This window comes from Mytilus edulis, chromosome 13 (assembly GCF_963676685.1).
Source record: "Mytilus edulis chromosome 13, xbMytEdul2.2, whole genome shotgun sequence".
In the NCBI taxonomy this organism is placed as follows: domain Eukaryota; kingdom Metazoa; phylum Mollusca; class Bivalvia; order Mytilida; family Mytilidae; genus Mytilus; species Mytilus edulis.
Window position 1 is genome coordinate 19,663,765 of NC_092356.1, and position 25,152 is coordinate 19,688,916.

At 32.1% G+C, this 25,152-nt stretch overlaps 3 protein-coding genes across 3 annotated transcripts; 1 reads left to right on the forward strand and 2 right to left on the reverse strand.

The window, feature by feature from the left end:
- Window positions 1-7,105: 7,105 nt before the first annotated feature.
- Window positions 7,106-10,411, forward strand: LOC139502211 (ankyrin-1-like). The gene has a single exon (XM_071291638.1). It carries the CDS (start codon window positions 7,150-7,152, stop codon window positions 9,442-9,444), a length of 2,295 nt encoding a protein of 764 aa, XP_071147739.1. The 5' UTR covers window positions 7,106-7,149; the 3' UTR covers window positions 9,445-10,411.
- A 708-nt stretch (window positions 10,412-11,119) lies between these two features.
- LOC139500154 (cortactin-binding protein 2-like) lies at window positions 11,120-15,393 on the reverse strand. The gene is made up of 2 exons (XM_071288892.1): window positions 15,051-15,393; window positions 11,120-11,145 (listed from the first exon to the last, which is right to left on the reverse strand). The coding sequence occupies exons 1-2, from the start codon at window positions 15,391-15,393 to the stop codon at window positions 11,120-11,122; spliced, it is 369 nt and encodes a 122-aa protein (XP_071144993.1).
- Window positions 15,394-15,412: 19 nt separating this feature from the next.
- Window positions 15,413-15,883, reverse strand: LOC139500155 (ankyrin repeat and SOCS box protein 2-like). Its single transcript, XM_071288894.1, has one exon. It carries the CDS (start codon window positions 15,881-15,883, stop codon window positions 15,413-15,415), a length of 471 nt encoding a protein of 156 aa, XP_071144995.1.
- Window positions 15,884-25,152: the final 9,269 nt, after the last annotated feature.

Sequence of the window (25,152 nt, forward strand, 5' to 3'; positions counted from 1 at the left end):
AGCCGATTATACAGTATTTGTTTTTCAACATTGACAACGGCTGCACGGTTACCTATAATTGCTTTCATCTATTTCATTCTAACTTTGGTGGATAGATGTCTCATTGACAATCCTCTCACATCTTCTTATTCTTATACCGAATTAAAGATTTAATGAAGGCAATAGGATGAAAATAAAAACATAGTCCTCGAATCGATTTAGAAACCTTAAGAATTGAGAATAAATACAACCTAAACATTCTAAAACAGAACTTATCGATCGATCAGTCATGTTGGTTAAGACAATTCATACGTATTAATTAATTAAGTTATAAGAAATTAGAATCTTCCCGTTGATAGAATTTTTTTTAACGAAATCAATGCAGAATTGTGCTTTTGTAAAATTAACCCATCGGTCAAATGTGACAGTCAAAAAGAGCATTACAAATTACATTAAAATGATCAGTAAAATTCATTGTAGACGCAGCTGTCCTTTTAGGACACCATGCACAGAAAAGGAGTAGGTCCTGTAAGGGTCGATTTTGGCCTAAAACTTCAGGTTCATCTGATGAAAGATTTTGGACAGTTTTTAAACACTTAAATGTCTACTGTAGAAGATTTAATTAGTTTATGTGAAAGATTTGGTTTGATTTAGTCATTAAAGACACGCTAGTTCAAGCTTAAAAAAAATCTATCAAATATGCAATTATATCATGGTGTTTGTCAATGAAAGTGGCCGCATCCGTTTTCATCCTCTACCTGTATATATGTTTAAAAGTAGTATCATTAAATTCAAACTTACATTTAAATAGTAAAAATGTACACAAATGCGGCCATTTCCATTTAAAACGGAAACCGTCTAATTTTTACTCAAATGGTAAAATTGTGAAGATTTCAATAATTTAGAGTTAATGATCATGGAACCCGATACATCTGCGAAGTATTGTCAAAACAACACATATCTATATGAAAGAAATATTTTACTTTTCAATAAACAGATAAAAGTTTACATTTTACAATTTTGTAAAACTGCTTTTTTTTTGGGGCCAAAAAGGGGTCTGACTGGACCTACTCCTTTACACAAGTTTGAATAATCCTATCACTAGGTACATTATGGTCCATAAACTCTTTTAGAACAAAATTCAGTTTGAAAAAGTTATTGTTTGGTATTTAATAGTTAAGACTCCCAACTTAAGAATGTATAAATTTGGGACGAAGGTGGTCCTTCCTCAAACCAATGAACTAAAAACAATAAGAGTTTGAAAAAAATCCGACTTCTTAAAATAGTTTCTATAACATATATCATTTCACATCAACTAATACGTGAACTTTGTTATATCTTGGTTATTCTTGATATATGTAACCGTTTTTTAAAAGAAAAAATAGGCAGTTGAAAATTTTTCTGTTATAAGACGTTTTTTTGTAATTCTAGCATTCGAAATTAAATTGATTTTATTGATGTATTTAATTGAACACTTTAAAAAAAAATACAGTCATACATTTTGTTTGGAATTTTTCGAACAGTGGAAGAGAGAACAATAAATCAATCAGGGAGTCAATATAAAAAAGGAAATAAAACACTGAGTCGTATAACTACAACCTAATGACAAACTTCAGCCCAAAAATCAACATCAAAATATGCAAGTATTCAAACTCAGTTGAATCGGAAAGGTAAGCATCCTCTATTAGCCCATCATGTCCATCGAGTCCTCAATTAGCTCCATCGAATCCCTCATGGTTATTTAAACAATTGTAAGCCAAATATAAATAGGATGCAAAAGCCGTAATGAATAAGTTTTTATAAATGAAATATTAACCTAAAATATCTGAGGTAAGTGAAAACAAAACTCACAATATATGTAAGCTACCAATAATATTTATTAAAGTTCATTTTCAGGTTCCGATCCTAATTCGAATGACTTCGACTTGACATTAATGGTCTGTCTTCTCCGAAACCTGACGAACTTAATTATCCAGGACCAGCTACCGCAACCATTCGACACTAGTGAAGGAGCGGCGGTATCTAGAATTAAGTTCTTCAGAAATCAAATTGCTCATTCCGACTCAGGTATCATGCTGGACACAGAATTCATTACAACATTTGCTGATGTTTCCGAGGTGAGTTACCATACCACAAAAGAAAAGAAAATTGAATCAAAGAAAAACAAAGGATTCTCGAGTATCGTTGATTAAAAATCTTCATATAATATATTATAATAACTTGAACAATATATAGATCATCTTAAAATCAATCAAGTTATCCGTAACGTCCTTGCTACTTTCATGGCGTTGTCAGTTTGTTTTAGATTTATGAGTTTGACTGTTCCTTTGGTATCTTTCGTCCCTCTTTCATCGAATACGATTTTAATGTTATTTAATCATGAATCATCATAACGATCAACATAACTTACCATACATAATCTCAACTTTATTATTAAACTGGAATTTATGGCGAATGTCATACAAGAAACACGTTTAGCTAGCTATTAAACCAGGTTTAATTCACCAAGTAAATGCCTGTACCAATTCAGGGATATGGCAGTTGTTTTTCCATTTGGTTGATGTTTTTGAGATTTTGATTTTGCCATTTGATAAGGTACTTTCCGTTTTGAATTTTCCTTGGAGTACTGTGTTTTTATTATTTTATTTATTTTAAGTTTTTTTAAAGCATTTTCTTAGTAAGACGAACCTTCATGGTTATACTTGAGACTATGTTTAAAATATCACATGTTAACAATGATTAATATATTTTGTGTATTTCGAATGCTTTTTCAATGTACAAAATACTCGTGACAAAGCATACGAGAAAAAATACGACTGTTACATGTTGTCTTTCACATACGTATAGTTTGGAGAGACACATACATTAGTATCAAAACCGAAAGAGTAAAACTACAAACCAAAAAGTAATCTGTTTTAGTGGCCACTGAACTAAGTTTTGATAGAGACGTATTTTATAATCAAAACATTTACAGTAAAACGGCAACATCGACAGAGTACCGATGTTTCCCTTAGAAACTGATAGATCCACCAGGAGAGAAAATTATCCAGTAGAAAATATAAAACAAATATTATATAACTATTTTCATTATTTATAACATGTGTATCCATACTTTGTTTACAGAATTTTATTCAGATGAGGAAGACGTCATATTGGAGAGTTTATTGAAAAATGAAAAGAACCTAGTATTATCCCTAACTAATTCCTGTTCGGTTTTTAGATTCTGTCCTTTCAATAAAGAATTTGTTGTTTGTTTACTATGTTGAGATATAAAATAAAGGATATCATTAGCATATTTGTTGGCTTCAAAGTTTGATTTACAACATGAAATTGACAATTAGGGTCGGTTCTTTACTTTAAGAGATAATTACAGTTTAAATTCTCCCTCGCTCTGCTCGTTCGAATGTAACACATTTCTACTCTAAATTCAATAGGCTTTAAACAAACAAACACAGAAATAGGGTTAGTTGCTCGCAGTAACAATATTATCTTCTCTTGCGATACAAATTGTATTCAACTTTATAATACAGGTTTCTTCGATAAAAACAACATGATATAAGTACATGTAATAAACATAGCAGCCATTAATGTGACTAACTTCGTGCGATTCGACGTAATTGCGAGCATCTTCGATACTAATACATTTAAATGCCAAACTTTATATAGTACCATAAAACCCCACCCGTAGAAACCGCCATAACTTTGCTCGTGTATGTGCACGTAACATCAAACTTTATAAATAGTACATACTCTTGCAGAACTAGTTCCAGAATTAGTTACACTAGTTCCCATCTATATATGATTACTACAAATACCAAACGGGGAAAAAAATTTCAAACAAAATAAAATATATTTCTCAACTTTGTAATTTCCAGCGCCTGCAACTGGATTAGATAAATCATCCAGTTGATACTGTATATCAGATCTTGCGTTTCATATAATGGTTTCCTTGATTGAGGGTTGCTGTTTATAGGAGAGCTGTAAAACTAATAGTTTCAAGTTTTTAAATTGATTTCATCTTTTTTAAAACTCAATGGACGACATCACTATTTGATTGACCATTAAGAGCTATCTGCTTCACAAATGACGACAGATATGATCCAATTGTCGTAATCATAATGTCGTTTGCTTTTCCGCAAACTATTACATAACTAAAATGAGACTTATCACCGAAAATGTACTTACAATGACAACACGACAGGCGCTACATATGGAGCCTGCTTGCCCTTTCGGAGCATTCATACACTTTAGCTATAATTCTCCTATAAAACTGTTTATTTCTTTCAGGCTATAGAAATTATCTGTCCGACCATGAAATCTGAATGCAAAAAATTGCAACACGCTGACCTAGATTATTCATTCCATGAAATGTATGTAGAATTTGCTAAAAAAAGAAAAGCAAATTGAAGAACTTACTACTCAAATTGAAACGTTGAATTTGGAAAGACAAAATATACAATGTAAGTTTTTAAAGACAATTATTCAAATGAATTAAAGGCACTATGAGGTATGTGTTACTATCAAAATGTTCGTTTTATCCAGAGTTATCGTTATATACACAGAATAATAAACATTATACGTAAATAAGCGATATTCATTTGAAATTTATTACAGTTTTTGATATTGCTGAGGTAGTAATACGAGACATGCGCATCAATTACATGTCTTTTCTTATTTTAATCGAAACAAAATTTTCTCGTTATGTATGGAATATATAGTTAATTTCATTAATTCTAACATATTCTTTTTCTGAAACTCTGGGTTAATAAATCGTTACAAGACTAAGACCCCCAAATCCAAGGAAAGTTAAATTTATATGGATTTAGTCATACTTTGAGTGTCCCTTTCTCCATAACGCTTACCACCATTCCAGTATTAATACATCGTTGACTTTAGGTCGCTTTGGGTTTGAGGGTTCCTTAGGAGAGTACTTACTCTTTCATTTTATTCGATAATTTACCTGTGTGACCTCAATAGCAAATTTGACTTATGTTTCACCTTTCGTTTCCTTGACATGCATATCTTATTGAACATATTTAAGGATTGTACAACAAACTGAATTGTTAAATTATTTATATAATTACATTTTGCATTACTTACATTATTATTGCAGGTATTCAAAATGAGGAAATCGCTGAATGGAAAAAGAAATTAGAGAAGTTTCATGTGACTGAAGCTGCTACTAGATTAATTAAAGTGGTCAAAGACAATCAATGCACTATTATTACTGGTATACCTGGATCTGGCAAATCTGCACTTGCTTATCATATAGCCATACACATGCAAGAAACCGAAGGCTACACAGTTCTACCTATTTGGTTACCATCAGAATTATTGAAATTGACGAATTATAATGCTAAACAACTCTTTGTTTTGGATGATGTATTCGGCAAATATTCTTTAAATGAATGCAACCTTAACTGCTGGGAGTCTGAAACAGGACGTATTAAGATGTTATTAAAAAATAAAATCATTAAAGTAATGGTAACATGCAGATCATATCTTTATGATAATGTTAGAGATAGCTTATCTTCTCAACCATTTGAGCAATTCAACTTGCAATCGGATGAAATACATTTATCTTTAGTGGAAAGAAGAGAAATCAGCAAGTTATATCTTACTAAGAATGTTGTGAGTCAACTAAATGATGAAATCATAATGATGTACAACTTTTTCCCTTTGCTATGTTTTATGTTTAATGAACAGAATATGGGGAATGTTGATTTTTTTCAAAATCCTAATGAGTTTCTAAAGGACGAAATTGAAAACTTTAAAAGTAAAAAAGACGTATCGTTCATAGTTTTTGCACTTTTAGTTTTATCAAATAACTCAATCGAGAAAGAAGGTCTTCAGATTGGCCATGTAAAATACGATAACATGTTACAAGATTTATTCGATGAACTTGATACAAGGAAATATCCATCTAAAACGTCAATTTTGTCCAATATTCAAAATCTAAAATATATGTATCTATCAGAAAAAAATTCTGTATTTTGTACCAAACACGATAAAATTTTTGACATTATTTCTGATACTGTAGCACAATTTATTATTCGATGCATTTTAAGACACGGAGACACGGCGTTTATTAGTAGTAGGTGCCAATTAATTTCCCTGAATGAACAGCATGGCGACTGTACCATAATGATATCAGACGAATTAGAAACAATGTATTTCGAACGTATATTCGGAGACATTGAAAATGGCCATAACTGGGAGGTGTTTGCTAGCATTCAAATGAAATTTAAAAGCTATAGAAGTTTGTTAATACGATACTTGGAGAAGATGAATCCAAAATTTTCTTCGTCAATAAATGATTTCGCAACTCCATTACACGTCACTGCGGCTAAAGGTTATTATAATATTTCAAAATATCTACTCGACAAAAACAGAGAACATATACATTTCCTCGATCTTAACAATAGGTCTCCTTTACACAAGGCATATTTAAATGGACACCATGAAATTGCAGACTTGTTTCTTAACAGTGGTGCTGAAATTGATCAAATTGACATTTTTGGATACACCCCTTTACTTGCAAGTTGTTACAAGGGATATCTGAAAACCACTCAAGCTCTGTTAAAAAAACATGCAAATGTAAACATATGTGGCAAAGACGGTTGGTATCCACTACATATGGCAGCGTATGATGGTGATACCGACATAATCAAACTTTTAATTCATCACAAGGCAGATGTAAACAAGCAAATGCAAAACGGAATGACATCATTGTACTTAGCCTGTCACGTTGGTCATTTAATGGCAGTAAAATTATTACTCGAGAGGAACGCCGATGTTAACAAATGTGAAAATGAAGGATGGTCTCCCTTAAATAAAGCTTGCCTGGAAGGGTTTATTGATATAGATGAAGAATTAATTTCCCATGGTGCAAATGTGAATAAAAATAACAATGCTGGAAAAATACCACTGTATAACGCTTATAGGCGAAATCATATGAATATAGTAAAATTATTACTCAAGCATGGCTCAGCGATTTATAGAGGAGATGCGAATGAAATAATGTCATTACATTTGGCTTCTCAGGAGGGTAATGTAGACATAGTTGAAGTATTATTCGACATCGAGGATGATTCCCCAAATCATTGCATTAAAAGTATATTCACTCCCCTACAATTATTTTGTGATCAGGAATATCAAAACAATGTTAATATGGTTGACGATACTGGATATTCACCACTACTTTTAGCTTGTACCGATATGGATAATGAAAGAGCTAAGTTATTACTCGAAAATGGTGCAGAAGTTAATCGTGCAAATGAACATGGTCGACCTTCATTACACACTGCCGCCGAAAACGGAAATACAGATCTCATTAAACTTTTGATGGAATATGATGCAGACGTAAACTGTCAAATGAAAAATGGAATGACACCAATGTACATAGCTAGTGAGAATAATCATTTAGAATCTGTTAAACTGCTGTTACGTAATAGAGGGGACATAAACAAATTTGAGAAAAGTGGATGGAGCCCATTACATATTGCTTCTCATGACAACCATAAAGAATTAGTGGCATATTTATGTGATCACAGTGCTGTAGAAGTAAACCTGTCAAATAAAGTAGGCGAATTGCCATTGCACCTTGCTTGTCACAAAGGCAATGAAGACATAGTAACATTGTTATTAAAACATGGTGCTTCCATTAATCATTGCAATGAAAATGGATTAACCCCGTTTCATTTAGCTTGTTCTAATGGTGTTAAAAATATTGTAGAATTGGTAATTAAAGCAGGCGCAATAGTTAAAAAAGTGAACGAAACTGGAAACACGCCATTACTTTTAGCTTGTAACAACATGCATAATGAAATAGCTTTAGCATTACTCGAAAATGGTGCCGAAGTAAACGCAAGTGATGAAAATGGTCGGACTTCACTCCACACTGCCGCTGAAGATGGAAATAACGATCTAATTAATATTCTGATGAACCATGGTGCAAACTTAGATTTTCCAATGAATAATGGAATGACGCCAATTTATATAGCTTGTAGGGAAAACCATTTAGAAGCAGTAACACTTTTGTTTACTTATCAAGCTGACATAACCAAATGTGATGAAACTGGATGGGGTCCATTACACGTGGCTACTTATGGCATCCACAAGGAAATAGTGCGATATCTTTGTCATCACGGTAATGCAGAGGTAAACCGTTGTAATAAAACAGGCGAATCGCCATTACGTATTGCTTGTAAAAATATGAATGAGGATATAGTAAAACTACTAATAAAAAAGGGTGCTTCTATTGATTATTGCAATGCAAAGGGATATACCCCGTTTCATTTAGCTTGTTCATATGGAAATAAAACTATAGTAGAAATATTAATCAAAGAGGGCGCAGGAGTTAATGGTGTTAACGAGACTAGAAAGTCGTCATTACTTTTAGCGAGTTACCATGGTCATAATGAAATAGCTAAGCTATTACTCGAAAAAGGTGCAGACGTGCATAGTCTTGATAAACATGGTCGGACTGCACTTTACTTTGCTGCTAAAGATGGAAACACGATGCTTATTTTAATTTTGATGGAACATGATGCAGATGTAAACGTACAACTGAATAATGGAATGACACCTATTTATATAGCTTCTGAGCATGACCATTTAGAAGCAGTCAAAATGCTGTTAAGATATAAAGCTGACATAAACAAATGTGAGGAAAATGGATGGAGTCCATTATACATTGCTGTTTATGCAAACCATAAAGAAGTAGCTAAGTTATTGCTCGAAAACAACGCAGCAGTAAACAGTGCTGATGAATATGGCAGAACTGCACTAAACAGTGCCGCTGCAAACGGAAATATTGATATCATTGAAATGTTGATGGAACATGCTGCAGACATTAACTTTCAAATGAAAAATGGCATGACACCGATTTATATGGCTTGTAGGGAAAACCATTCCGAAGCAGTATATAAATTGTTAAGTTATAAAGCTGACATAAACAAATCTGATGAAATTGGATGGAGTCCATTACATGTTGCTACTTATTTCAATCATAAGGAAGTAGTAGCATATTTATGTCATCACAGTGATGCATTGGTTAACATTTCCAATGTATATGGTTCAAAGCCATTGTATCTTGCATGTCAAGAAGGTAACGAAGATGTAGTACAATTATTATTAAAACACGGTGCTGCCATAAATCATTATGATAAAGCTTGGCAAAACAGACACACTGATGTAGTCGAATTATTAGTGAAACGTGGAGTAGAGTTTAATAAGACGAGGCAGTATGAATCGGAAGATGGATGGACACCACTTCATGTTTCGGCGGCATCTGGTGATAGGGGTATAACTGAATTGTTGTTGAAAAATAATGCAACCATCAATGTCACAGATCGAAATCGGCATACTCCTTTATACTACGCTATTCAAAACAATTGCACTGACATTATTGAGCTACTTGTTACCCATGGAGCTGTGTTAAGCTACAGTGATGAACAAATTTAGAAGCAGTAATAAAATTAACGGTATCAATTTTCTTGCACCAGATGCGCATTTTGACAATACATGTCTCTTCAGTGATGCTCGTGGCCAAAATATTTGAAATCCAAAGCTTATATAAAAGATGGAGAGCTATAATCCAAAAGGTCCAAAAAGTATAGCCAAATCCGTGAAAGGAATCAGAGCTTTGCATGAGGGAGATACATTCCTTAATTTATAATAATTTCTATCATTTTGTAACAGCAAATTTTAATAACACAAAAAAATCCGTATTTTCATACCAGTACCGAAGTACTGGCTACTGGGCTGGTGATACCCTCAGGGACTAATAGTCCACCAGCAGAGGCATCGACCCAGTGATAGTAATAAAATTAACGGTATCAATTTTCTTGCACCAGATGCGCATTTCGACAATACATGTCTCTTCAGTGATGCTCGTGGCCAAAATATTTGAAATCCAAAGCTTATATAAAAGATGGAGAGCTATAATCCAAAAGGTCCAAAAAGTATAGCCAAATCCGTGAAAGGAATCAGAGCTTTGCATGAGGGAGATACATTCCTTAATTTATAATAATTTCTATCATTTTGTAACAGCAAATTTTAATAACACAAAAAAATCCGTATTTTCATACCAGTACCGAAGTACTGGCTACTGGGCTGGTGATACCCTCAGGGACTAATAGTCCACCAGCAGAGGCATCGACCCAGTGATAGTAATAAAATTAACGGTATCAATTTTCTTGCACCAGATGCGCATTTCGACAATACATGTCTCTTCAGTGATGCTCGTGGCCAAAATATTTGAAATCCAAAGCTTATATGAAAGATGAAGAGCTATAATCCAAAAGGTCCAAAAAGTATAGCCAAATCCGTGAAAGGAATCAGAGCTTTGCATGAGGGAGATACATTCCTTAATTTATAATAATTTCTATCATTTTGTAACAGCAAATTTTAATAACACAAAAAAATCCGTATTTTCATACCAGTACCGAAGTACTCGCTACTGGGCTGGTGATACCCTCGGGGACTAATAGTCCACCAGCAGAGGCATCGACACAGTGATAGTAATAAAATTAACGGTATAAATGTTCTTGCACCAGATGCGCATTTCGACAATACATGTCTCTTCAGTGATGCTCGTGGCCAAAATATTTGAAATCCAAAGCTTATATAAAAGATGAAGAGCTATAATCCAAAAGGTCCAAAAAGTATAACCAAATCCGTGAAAGGAATCAGAGCTTTGCATGAGGGAGATACATTCCTTAATTTATAATAATTTCTATCATTTTGTAACAGCAAATTTTAATAACACAAAAAAAAAACGTATTTTCATGCCTGAGCGACAATGAGCTCCAAACTCTTTCGGTTTTCTTTAAACATTTTACGTTTTTGATATATTTGTATTCATTGCTCTATTTTGTCTACAATACGGATATCATGGATATCATAAGGTTAGATTAATTTTTGAATTATCAACAAGTTACGATTGTAAAAATATTTTTTCACTCACATAATCTATTCTTAAATTCGAATTCGAATATAACTCAAACGAATATAAAATATTTATCAAATAACTACAAACTCTCACATGGGAGACCCCACTTGAAGAGACAAGTGCACAGTGTATTATTCGTATATGTTTAATGAAATCAATACACCAAACATTCTCAGCTGGTACTGGTTACCGCATACTAATGGTCATCAAATCTGAAAATAAATAATATAAATTTATTATATTATTTATTTTGAAAAAGTGCTACTGGTCACTTAAACTGAAATGGCTCGAATGATTTTAAACTGCCTGAATTCATTCGTGCATGAAACTTTTAAACCCCATTCAAACCGACCTTACTATAAATAACTAAACACGTGTTAACTATAAACAAATACAAAACTCTTACATATTCGACTTTTGTACAACTTTGATAAATACATACAATGTATTTTATATTTGGAGCTGACTCAATGTTAGTTTGTACTGTAAACTTGTCAACTTAAATATGACGATGAGTATGTTCCTCATGTCGTACCAATTTTGTAATATTTTATTCAAATGTGACCTACTGAATTATATTTATTACTGGGTTTCTACTTCCATGAGAAGCTCGACGGGTTCCGAATTAAATTAAGAAGACTTTTACAATTTAATTCAAAGAAATCAATTTACGAAAATGGTACCAACGACAACCACTGAAATACTGGCTTGGGACAGGTATATAAAATTATTCACGAGCCTGAATGGCAGGATGGGTGTTGCTCAGTACTAAGTTTTATGTCTGTTGTGTGTACTGTTATTTTAATTTTCGTTATTTTACGAGATATGTGTTTCTCTTGTTTTGTTACATTTCTATACGGATTATTCAGAAGAACTGTTTATCCTTGTGTCTGGCAATAGTATTTGTTTTAAATGTTATTTGTTTAAATGTTGTCAAAATAACAGTTTACCCATACTAGTTAACTTGCTAATCTTTCATACGACTAACCGGCTAACCGGTAGTACAGTTGATGCTTACAGCTATTGTTACGAATAGAAAAATTAATCACCGCCTTTATTAATTATATTAAATTTTGTACGATTATTTACGTTTGAAGTTGGATTCATAACAAACTGGACATATATATATTACAGTTAATTGCTTTTAATAAGTATTGCAATATGCATTTTGTTTAAATTAATTATCAGTATTTAGTTCTGATATAATCTTAAATCAATCCTAAATCTATCTCACTTTGATAGTTTTTCATATGTGACGTCATGCTGTTTCTAAATTTCATAAATTCAAATGTGACATAACGTTTGTACCTTTTCGCCATCGTATGTGACGTCACATTTTTGTAATTACGTTGACGCCTGGACTGATTCGGGTGTGTCTATTCTGTGTTAAACTTTAATAGCATTATGTATTCGGGTTTAGTTTTCTGTAATTAGTTAATACTTCAGTTTCATTATGTATACATTGTATCTCTTTCATATTCATTTGTTAAAATTTACTGTTTGCAATAGCATGAATTGTTCTACATAATAAGGATGTTCTTATCCCGGGCATACATACAATGCCGTATTTGCAAAACCTTTTCAACTTTTGATCTTCAGTGCTGTACAACTTTGTACCTTTTTCACTTTCGATCTTTTATATCTGGGCGTTATGTATTCGGGTTTAGTTTTCTGTAATTAGTTAATACTTCAGTTTCTTTATGTATATCTCTTTCATATTCATTTGATAAAATTTACTGTTTGCAATAGCATGAATTGTTCTATATAATAAGAATGTTCTTATCCCGGGCATAAAAACAATGCCGTATTTGGCGAAACCTTTTCAACTTTTTATCTCTAGTGCTGTACAACTTTGTACTTTTTTCTCTTTCGATCTTTTATATCTGGGCGTCACTTGTAAGTCCTGTGTGGACAAGGCGCGTTTTTGGCGTATTGAATTTTAAACCTGATGCTTTTTGTTATCTATTAATCATGTTTTTCTTTGTCTAATATGTTCTCCTATTTATTTGTATTGTAGTCCTGTAATATTATGTTGTCATTTCAATGTTATATTTAACTTTGCCATTAAAGTGCGAGGTTTGGCATGCAACAAAACCAGGTTCAACCCACCACTGTTATTTCCCTTTAAAAGTGTCCTGTACCAAGTCAGGAAGATGGCCATTGTTATATTATTGTTCGTTTCTGTGTGTGTTGCATTTTAACGTTGAGTCGTTTGTGTTTTCTCTTATTTTTGAGATATTGAGATCAGACGTGGCACGGTACTTGTCTATTCCTAATTCATGTATTTGGTTTTCATGTTATATTTGTTATTCTCGTGGTGTTTTGTCTGATGCTTGGTCCGTTTCTGTGTGTGTTACGTTTCGGTGTTATGTCGTTGTTCTCCTCTTATATTTAATGCGTTTCCCTCGGTTTTAGTTTGTTACCCCAATTTTGTTTTTTGTCCCTGGATTTATGAGTTTTGAACAGCGGTATACTACTGTTGCCTTTATTTCACGTACTTTGCTTGTGCGTTTTTATAAGATCTATATAATCATCTATATGATGTTTTTCAATTTATCATGAAATTATTCATCTTTCTAAGATTCGGGTAGAGAATCACGATGAAGGTTAGCTGATCCTTTAGGTTTATGTTCATATAACTCCTAACGTTACCACATACATATAAATGAATCCCTAGACTAGAAAGATTATGTTTGTGCATTCCTGACAGATAAATCAAGAAAAGCATGTCGACTGCACGAAAGTTAGTAAATGTTATTTACATATACAATTTTAGGGTTGTTCGGACAATACACCATAGAACAAATCAATAAAGAAATTATTAATCTATATGTTATGATTTATGCTCTTTTTAACATTTATAGGCATTATATTTGTTGTTATTTCACACTGATCGTTAGAGATGAGTTAAATATCGTCAAATATAATGCAAATCTATGTTGACGAAGGAATTATTTCGACTCTAATAGTACCAATACGAAATTCATTTGTCGAAGCATACGAAAATACCTTAGAATGTTTAGCTGTTCCCATTTCGTCACCATGAGGTACATGTATATACATTATATTTTCACATTTAATAAGGTTTAAACTAATAGCAGGGTAAACACATGTATTGCAATAACAATATGTACTCAAATTTGATCTAAGCTGTATATTCTATAAGGATAAAAATGAAAAATTATATATATATTCCGTATGGAGGCGCTGCTGGAGTGTTGCTACATAGAAATTGAAAGTTCACAATTGGGAAGCTGATATCATCTCTTTTGTTGTACAATTTTGTTTTCAACCGACTCTCACTGTCAATTGCTAGATGTAAATCAAGATATGAGGCAGACTTAGCTCTATCTGGTGTATCCTTTATCTCTAGTACATGAACGATGGGACAACATAGTCACCAAAGTTTGATTAATTAGTGAGAGAACATCATCTATATAGCGGAAAGAAAAGTTAAAGACGTTCCTTCATGAAGCCAGCCTCAAAATAATATAGGAACAAGTCGGCAAGAAGAGGGGCACAATTGGTTCCGATTGGAATGCCGACAATCTGTTGAAAAACACGTCCTCCAAACGTATGCTGTCAGTCAAGAAATTAAGCATCTTGATAATGTCAGCTTCAGAGAATTGTTTGTTTGAATCAGAGTGATTCATTACAAAGTGAGATAAATCCCTGCCTAAGACAAGACACTTGTATCTACGTTGGCCATTCTTTTTAATGTTTCAAAGCAATACCAGCTCTTTCAATTTTGTCTTTCAGTTTGGAATAGGAAATACTTGTGTACAGTGTAGAAAAATCGAATATTTTAATACTACGAACTTTTGTTTTTGCCATTTTTTGTAAGCGAATGCGTGATGAATTTTCATTAGAGTCCGGTAATTTTGTTATGTTACCCTCTATTTCGTTGTGCTGGTTTTTATGAAGGTTGCTATTGGCTTATTGCTTGATATTGACTTGGTCGAATTGGATAACTGCAAATGGTCTGATTTTTTATATATATTAATACTCAAAAATGACGTTTCGACACAAAAGACTGAATATGTGATGGTTATGCAAGAATTAACGACAAAGAAATATTGATTCTCCTTGATTAACAGTTCTACTATATTGCTATTACCTTTGGAACACGCTTTATGGAACGAAGTGAAACCATTTTCATCCCTATCACTAATGGCAGCACCATGTTTTAATAATAACTTCACTAAATCTACATTATCATTTTCACAAGCAATGTATAATGGCGTTTCACCCTCTTTATTAGAGATATTTGCAAAAGCATCACTGTGATCACACAGATATTCAAATAATGCCTTATGGTTGAAATTAGATGCTGCAAGTAATGGACTCCATCCATTTTTCTCACATCTATTTAAGCCTGCTTTATAAGTGAGCAGCATCTTAACTACTGCTAAATGATTTTTCTGACAAGCAACATAAATAGATGTGATTCCATTATTCATTTGGAAGTTTACATCTACCTCATGTTCCATCAAAATTAAAATAAGTTCGGTTTTCCATCCTCAGCAGCACTGTGTAATATAATGAAGTTCGACCTTTTTTATCATGACTGTTAACCTCTGCACCATTCTCAACTAATGCTAAAGCTATTTCATTATGTCTGAGATTACAGGCTAAATATAATGCGGGGTTTCCAGTCCCGTCATCTTTATTTACTACAGCTCCCTCTTTGATTAAGATGTCCGCTATATTTGTATTCCCATAGGAACAGGCTAAAAGAAACGGGGTAAAACCATTTGTATTGCAATGGTCTATGGAAGCACTATTTTTTAACAATATATTTACTATATCTGAATTTCCATTTGCAGAAGCAATATGTAATGGGGTCCATCGATTGTCTTCATATCTTTTTGCGTCCGCTTCGTGATGAAGCATCCATTTTACTGCTTCCAAATTTACACGAACAAGCCAAGTAAATAGGATTCCTTCCATTCTTTGTATTATAGTTTATATCTGCATCGTGTTTGCGTAGATGTTTAATGTTTAATTGACATCTTCAGTGCTATCCTTTGCTGAAACTGATTGCATATCTCCACTTTTATCAAATTCATTAATTGATAACCCATTGATGATTGATTGTTCGATTGGGTTATCATCATGATAACACAAACAATGCAGTGGAGTTTCGCCACTGTTACTACATTTATTTGTTGAGACGCCGAATTCGCTTAATAACTTGACTATGTCTGATTTACCTTTTTTACACGCCATATGTAAAGGCGTTATTTCATTCTCATCCCCTTTATTAATCGCTGAACCATGCTTCAGGATAATTTCAATATACTCATGATTTTCTCTACAAACGATAAACAGTGGTGTTTGTCAAGCATTGGTATCTTTATTTACGTCTGCGCCATAACAAATTAGTACTTCAACTATGTCATAAAACTCTTTTAGGCAAGCTATATTTATCGGAAACCATCCTTCAGTTTCACATTTTTAACATCTGCTTTGCTCTCTAGTAATAGTTCTACTGCCAATAAATGACTAAAGTTACAACTAGGTACAATGGTGTCATTCCGTTATTCATCTGTTTGTTCACTTTTGCTTTGTACTTAATTAGAAGTTTTGCCATCTGACGCTTCAATATGTACGGGAGACCAACCATATTTATCACATTTATTTACATTTACATATTTAACAATATTTCAATAACGTTTACATGTCCGTAATTACAACTTAAGAGCAAATGGGTATATCCTTCCCTGTTCTTCTGATTAATCACAGCACCATATTTAAGAAACAAATGTGTAAGTTCACAATGACCGTTCAAGGAGGCGATATGCAAATGAGACACATTTTTACTATCAGGTGAATATATCTGTTTTCTATTTTTTCCAGTAGATATTTTGAGATATGAAAATAGCCTTTTGCTGCGATGACATGCAGTGCAGTTGTATAATCAATTCTTGAAGAAGAAAATTTTGCATTAGATTTTTCTGAATATGCCAACAACAAAAACCTGTATTTTTTCAAATTTCATTCGGATGCTAGCAAAAACCTCCAAGTTGTGTCCGTTTTCAATGTCTTTCAATATACGATTGAAATGCATCGTTTGTAATTCATTTGTAATCATTATGGTACAGTCGCCATGTTGTTCATCGAGTGATTCCAATTGGCACCTACTACTGATGAACGCCGTGTCACCGTGTCTTAAGATACATTGGATAATAAAGTTTGCTAAGGTATGTGAAATTATGTCAAATATTTTGTCATGTTTTATACAGAATGTAAAATCTGTTTTTGTTAGATACATGTTTTTTTAGATTTTGAAGTTTTGACAAAATCGAAGTTTTGGATGGATATTTCCTGATACGCGTTTCATCAGCTATATTTTGAAACATGATATCGTATTTATCTTTTCCAATCACAATCGAATTATAACATAAAACTAAGAGGGCTAGTGCCATGAACTATAAGTAAGTTTTACTTCTAAAATTTTCAATTTTGTTTTGAATAAACTGATTTTTTATTTTTTTTATGAAATCAACATTCCCAATCTTACTTTCTTTAAACATAACACCGAGTAAAGGAAAGAAGTTGAACGTCATCATTGTTTCATCTTTTAGATGATAAACAACGTCATTAGAAATATACAACTTGCTGAATTTTTTTCTTTCTATGAGAGACATATTTTTTCTCCTGACTGCAAGTTAAAATGCTTAAATGATATCGAAGACAAACAATCTCTGGCCAAATGATATAACTATGATCTACATGTCACCACTAATTGAGGGTTTTGTTTTCTTAACAACTTCTTAATTCGCCCTGTCTCCCATTCCCAGGAGTTAAGGATGAAAGCATTCAAAGAATATTTTCCGAAAACAACATCTAAAACAAAAACGTTGTTTAGCATTGGATTTTGTCATTTTCACCAATTCTGATGGTAACCGAACAAAAAACTGTTTGCAAGATGTGTATGGTACAGAGACTAATGCATGTCTTATACGAGGAATAACAAAGATTGAAACAAAAAATGTGCTTCTATTTCTATTTTCAATATAATAGACTTCAAAAGTCAAATTATGTAAGACATCTTTACCCTTAATCTGTTGGGTGTGTACTGATTGATTCTGTAGTCTCAAAGAACTTGAACAATGTATCAAATCTGTTTGGGTTTGCACTAGCTTACAATGACGAGTACATTCAGTGATATGGTTATTGTTTTTGTGATTTTTTTTTGCGCCCTGTACCAACTTTTGTAGTTTTACAAATGTATTAAACAGCTTTTATTATGTCGGGCTGTTACATCAATGTCCCAGGTAAGGGAAAGGATAAGCAATTACAAACTAAATTAACCCCGCCACGTTCTTAAAATGCCTGTACAAAGTTAGGAGTCTGTATTTCAGTGGTTTTCTTTTGTTAATGTCAGGCATATTTCTTGAGTTATAAACAAGGGCGTAGTTCTGGTTTAAATTGTTCATATTTGTCATGTGTATATCCATTTCAATTGAACTCTGGTGGCTACATCATTGTACATGTAGTTGTCTCATAGGCAATCATATCATATTTCCTATTATTTATATCAGCTAGTTTTTTTATATATGTTTTGATAAATTGTAAGAAAAACATGTACAAACTATATGTCGTAGTAACCCACTTGACTTTTTTTAGATTTATTATGCAATTATCATAAATGCATTTCGTAAAACCTGAATCTGAATGGCTGCAAAAAAAAAACATGAATAAATATTTGAACGAAGCCATCTAGCATGTCTAGCTAGTAACGTCTGAAATAGAATGAAAAATATCTTACAGGACTAATATTACTGTCATGATAGTAGTACAAACAAAACGCTTAATTAAGAACTAGATAAGCACTGTTATACTGTTGTATATTGGATTTGCTAAGTAGTAACTGTTAAAGAAGCTATCGGTGTGAGAATATGCCAATCTGTTTTCAATAAATTGATTCAATTGTACCAAATATTATATATAATTTTACGGTAGAAATATCACCATTGTAGACACTCATATGCATTGGCAAATGAAGTCATTGTCAGACAAATTTATAAATGTATATCTAACCTTACCAGTTATTTTTTTTTTATCTTTTCGTTATGGGTTGATGGTTTTGATAACCTAATTTTGTTTAAATACAAAGACTGTCATTTAAACTGTGTGCACATTGACCGCGATTCATAACAACTTAACGTATTTCATTTGTTGCAGACAAAGACCTTAATATAAATTAAATAGTATTTAATCGTCATCTACAGTTATTTAAAACTCCAAGGAACATATTTTCTGGTCGCCATTTTGCGAAGGTATGAGAAATAGGATTTATTTCGATTTTGGATATAGCATTTTAATACTTAATAAGGTACTAACTCAAACTGTTAAAAATCCTATTTTTTTGTATAAAGAATATACTAAAACCAGCGACAAATGATATACTGTGTAAAGGAGCAACCCATGATATCGAATTGTAACATCTGAATTTTGTAGGTAAATATTTTCCTCTGAATTCAGTTGTTTTGTAAGAATACTTTTTACAACGATATTTTTTAGCCATGGCGTTATCAGTTTGTTTTATATTTATTAGATTGACTGTCCCTTTGGTATCTTTCGTCCCTCTTGTACAATTTTCTTTGAGTGTATTATTACAGAAAATTGACAAATCATATGATTTAGGACTAGCATGATGATAATGATTAGATAAGGCTATTATTGCTTAAAAAGGGAGAATTTAATCATTTCATTCTGATTATGAGACAATATGATGGTATCTTTTCTATTCTAAGTCCTTTTCTCGAGATGACCGTAATAAACATTCGTGTTTGTAATGTATAGCCAACGATTGAGCAGGTTGGTGAAACAGGTGAGATGCCAATTCTCAATATTTCGTAAGCAAACATGTACGAGCAAACCATGGAATGTTTAAAATATCAGAGTGCATTTTTCTCGAAACTACTATAAGTTTTTTTAATACAGTTCTACCAGCAAACACTATGTGTACCAAGTAAGTACTGATCAATATTTCAGAATGGCATCAGCAGTACCAGTGCTTTCCAAAGAGGAAACCAATTTTCTTAGAGTCGCTAACTTACTTATAAGACTTTCTCCTAAGGCTGTTAGAGTCCTGTTCGATAGAGAGTTAAATCCTGGTGTATTGAAATCAGTCGTATCAAGAACTGGACGAGACTGGATAAGCTGAAAAAGAAACATGTCATTACACAGATGCAGTGGAGCTTATTGTTTCCTTCAGGTGAATATATTAACTGTTTATGGTGCAATCGTTTATATTCACATTACACGTTTTTACAAATTTGCCTCAAGTAAAAAAAAAATTGTAATACATTTTATTTATGGATACCAGTGATAAATGAGACAACAAATAGATAGTGCAGATACCAAGAACAAATAACATTAAAAAAAAAGAAATATGTATGTAAATTTCGATATGTGTTAGAAAAATGCTACTATCGTGTTTCATTAAATAAAAAAAGACAATACCAATTTAACTAATACAACTGACAAGCATTCTGTTAAAAGCGATTTTTCCTGTAGTTTTATTTTAAATTAGATTGTATTTGCTTAGATTCTGACATAAATTATCTTCGAAGAACAAACAAAAAGCAAAGAGTCGAAAACCTAAAACCTCACAAAAACAAGTCACCAATAGTCACTAAAATATAAACAAAATAATAATGAAATGTAGGCAACTCAGAAGGGGGAACAGGTCATACGCAGGAAAATGTACGATACAAATGCTTCATTTTTAACAATTTCGTCACATCAATAATGTCTATAGTTCATGATCTTCAAGAACAATTATTTAATAAGTATTTAATAGTAGATAAAGTCAACTGATCAGAAATATTAGGAGTATAGTTTTGTACACCTATAACGCGTTTCATATACACGAGACTAATCAGTAAATATAAAAACATGTATACAAACTATTAGTTATAAAGTTATGAATAGTGAGCTTTTGTGGAAACGTAGCTCATAACATATGTGAGTTAAAGTCAATACCTTATGAATTTCATCTTTAGGTTCCGATCCTCAATCAAATGACTTCGACCTAACATTGATTGTGTGTCTTCTCCGACACCTGACAAAGGTAACTATCCAAGATCAACTTCCACAACCATCTGATATGAGTGAAGGAGCGGCAGTATCTAGAATCAAGTTTTACAGGAATCAAATTGCCCATTCTGATTCGGGTGCAATGTCTGAGGCAGACTTTATGACAACATTTGCTGCTGTTTCTAAGGTAAGATAACACACACCCAATTAAAAGACAAAAATCCATGAGTGTCGATCAATTTTATTACAAAAGTTGATATGATATATTATTATAGCCTGACCAATTAAGATCTTCCAAAATAATCGGTCAGTTGATCCTTTATGCCTGAACTTTGTTTTATCAGGATACTGTTTTAGGGGATACATATCATCTAAGAAAAGATAACTCTTACTCAAAGTCTGTTTTATTGCAGTGTTTAAAAATCTAATGAAATATGCAAGAACTTAAGATATTTTGATCAGAATGTTCACATTGTTGCTAAGAGTAGATGTACACCTTTTGTGATCCATTTAATCTTTTAATCCATTTCTAGTTACATATTTTCCGTAAATGAATCCTTAAAGAGACAAAAAAAGGAAAATTTTAAAGAAAATAAATTTACAAAAAAAACCCAGGAGGTAAGAGTTTTTAAAGTGGCAAATGAAGGGAAACAAAAAGGAACATAACTGATTTCCTTTTTAGGCCTTACATATTATATAATAACGTATAAAGGATCAAAAGTAAAAGTCCTAACAAAAAATAATAAACAAATAAAAAAAAAAAAAAAAAATAAGAAATAAACCAAGGAACATTATGCTTCTGTTCTTAAGTATCTCAAAAATGAAAACGGTTACTCACTTTTTGTTTTATTAGAGATTTCCAATAAAATGACATACGTACCTAACTTAACGTACGCACGTAACGGGACCGGTCATTACTAACCAATTAATTTTGTTAAATGCATTACTTAAGTTTTAACTAAGTATTCCTAAACTATAAAACCCATTCATGATAAATTTTATCAATATCAAATATTTCTAAGATGTTGAAAAACAAAAGAAAGCATGATTTTTATATATCACGTGACTATTGAGATTCCCGCCTAAACTTCACTGTCATAAGACCACGTATATATACGTATCTTTACCTATCATACGATTCATTTGAGTTGTCTTTCATAGTTTTGACCATAACTTTGTTTTTCCGATAGACTTTGAAAAATTTAATGAACCTTTTATTATTTATTATTTGATATTTATATTTATGCTTTTGTTTGTCGTTATCAAATAAATGTCCCTTATTTTCGTTTTTTAATGTTTTATAATATTTAATTTCCGTGGGATTGCGTCATACTTTATTAAGCATAGTTTCAAACATTCTCTTCTTCTGCAATTAATCTCCTTAATTTACAATCACTGTTTTTTTCAACTGGGAAAACGTACGTCAACGGGAAGTGTATATTTAAAAAAAAGAATAATACAGGTCTTGTACTTCTTTAAATTTTAATAGTTGACATATTTTTTTCTTTCAAATGAAAGTCAACGAACATTAAAAAAAAAGAATATTTAAATTGATTATAATGTATGTAAATACATGTGTACACCAATTCGTTAAACAGATTGTAATTCGGAAGGTGTACTTGATAAGCAACTGATGACTAATAATCTGCATATAAACATTGACCACTGTCATTAAACTATCAATTTATAGTACATAGTAATAGACTAAAATATCCTGTCCCCAAGTATCTCTGATTAAAAGTGGATAAATGTGTCAATTTACATAATTGTTACATTTTTGAGACAACTATAATATCACTTCAGTATTTACGGGAATTTTCTTTTACTCTCAAGTGTATAATTCGAAGTAGATTCTAAAAGCTATCAAATATATTGATTGAGTAAGCAAAAATTTTTGTTTCAATTTTTTTTTTTTGTCTCGCTTTATATATATAAAAATGACAACTATGCAACAGATCCATGAACAGGATCACAAGTGAAGGTGTAACACTGAAAAAACATTTTATATTCATAATTTATGTACTTGTATATTGGATTGACTGGTAGCAGGCTACCTTCGAATACGGGTTCAATTATTTTGTTGGACCTCCTGATCGAATGACTTTAAGACTGTATTTTTCGGCTTTTCAACCAAGCATGGTGCATTCACGAGAAGGAGCAGGTATTGGTTTACTCATAGAGATACAAGTGTATCTTTATGGTGGTTACGCTCTCTTGTTACATAGCATGTGAAAATGTGACTCTTAGTGTTTGGTATGTACAAAAAGGTATATGCATTTATCATTATCATTTCAACATTCCTTAAGGCTTGTTTGTCGTAAGTATAATAACTTGCGGCTTAATTCTTATCAGATATTTTAACAAATTTAGGTCGAGAACTTATTTTACGCATGCATCTCTATGGTACATAGTTTTTATAAATATCCAAATTAAAGCCAATATAGATCATATAAGTATGTTTATCAATTGATCATGTAACAATTAAAACAGTAAGAAAGGGATTGACTCGAGAGACTGAAACGAAGAACAAAAACAGCAATCATATAAACTTCATGTACCGATCTGATAGTATCTACAGCTGCTGAACATTATTCTAAAAACAACTGCAACTAATAAATAAAACATAATTATCCAGTTTATAATATTGATCAATTATGTTGTACTGTTACACCATTGTCCTAGTATGGATATGCCTGTCCCAGGTCATGAATAAATAAAGGCAACAGTAGTATACCGCTGTTCAAACTCATAAATCCATGGACAAAAAACAAAAAAGGGGTAACAAACTAAAACTGACGGAAACGCATAAATATAAGAGGAGAACAACGACACAACACTACAATGTAACTAACACACACAGAAACGGACCAAGCATCAGACAAAATCCCACGAGAATAACAAATATAACATCAAAACCAAATACATGAATTTGGGATAGACAAGTACCGTGACACGTCTTATCGCAATATCAATTTACACTAAAAAATAAGAGAAAACAAACGACGCAACGTTAAATTGTAACACACACAGAAACGAACTATAATATAACAATGGCCATGTTCCTGACTTGGTACAGGACATTTTTAAAGGAAAAAAATGGTGGGTTGAACCTGGTTTTGTGGCATGCCAAACCTCGCACTTTAATGGCAATGTTAAATATAACATAGAAATGACAACATAATATTACAGGACTACAATACAAATAAATAGGAAAATGTATTAGACAAAGAAACACATGATTAATGAATAACAAAAAGCATCAGGTTTAAAATTTAATACGCCAAAAACGCGCCTCGTCCACACAAGACTCACCAGTGACGCCCAGATATAAAAGATCGAAAGCGAAAAAAAGTACAAAGTAGTACAGCACTGAAGATCAAAAGTTGAAAAAGGTTGTGTCAAATACGGCTAAGTTTGTATGCTTGGGATAAGAACATCCTAATTTTTTAGAACAATTAATGCTATTGCAAACAGTAAATTTTATCAAATGAATATAACAGATATACATAATGAAACTGAAGTATTAACTCATTACATAAAACAAACACGAATACATAATGAATGACCAACACAGAATAGAAACACACCCGACTCAGTCCAGGCCTCAACGCAGTAAATTATAAAAATGACGTCACATACGACGGTGAAAAGGCATTAAAAATTACGTCACATACGATGGTGAAAAGGCATTAAAAATTTGAACATATGAAATTTCTGAAACAGCAGAAAAATTAAGTCACATATGAAAAACTATATCTCAAAAGTAAGATAGAATTAGGATTGATTAAAGATTAAAATAGAACTAAATACTGATATTGCATTTAAACACAATGCATATTGCAATACTTATTAATAGCAATTAACTATAATATGTATATGTGCAGTTTGTTATGAATCCAACTTCAAACTTAAATTATCGTACAGATTATGTTGACCAAAATTAAATCTAATAAATGACGGCGGTGATTAATTTTTGTTTCCATAACACATAAATATAATAGAAAAGACGTCAACACATTTGACAAAATCCGATGAGAATTACAAATATAACATTAAACATTTAAAGTAAATACATGAGTTTTGGATAGACAAGTACCGTAACACGTCCATGAAAATACGGATTTTTTGTGTTATTTAAATTTGCTGTTACAAAATATTAGAAATTATTA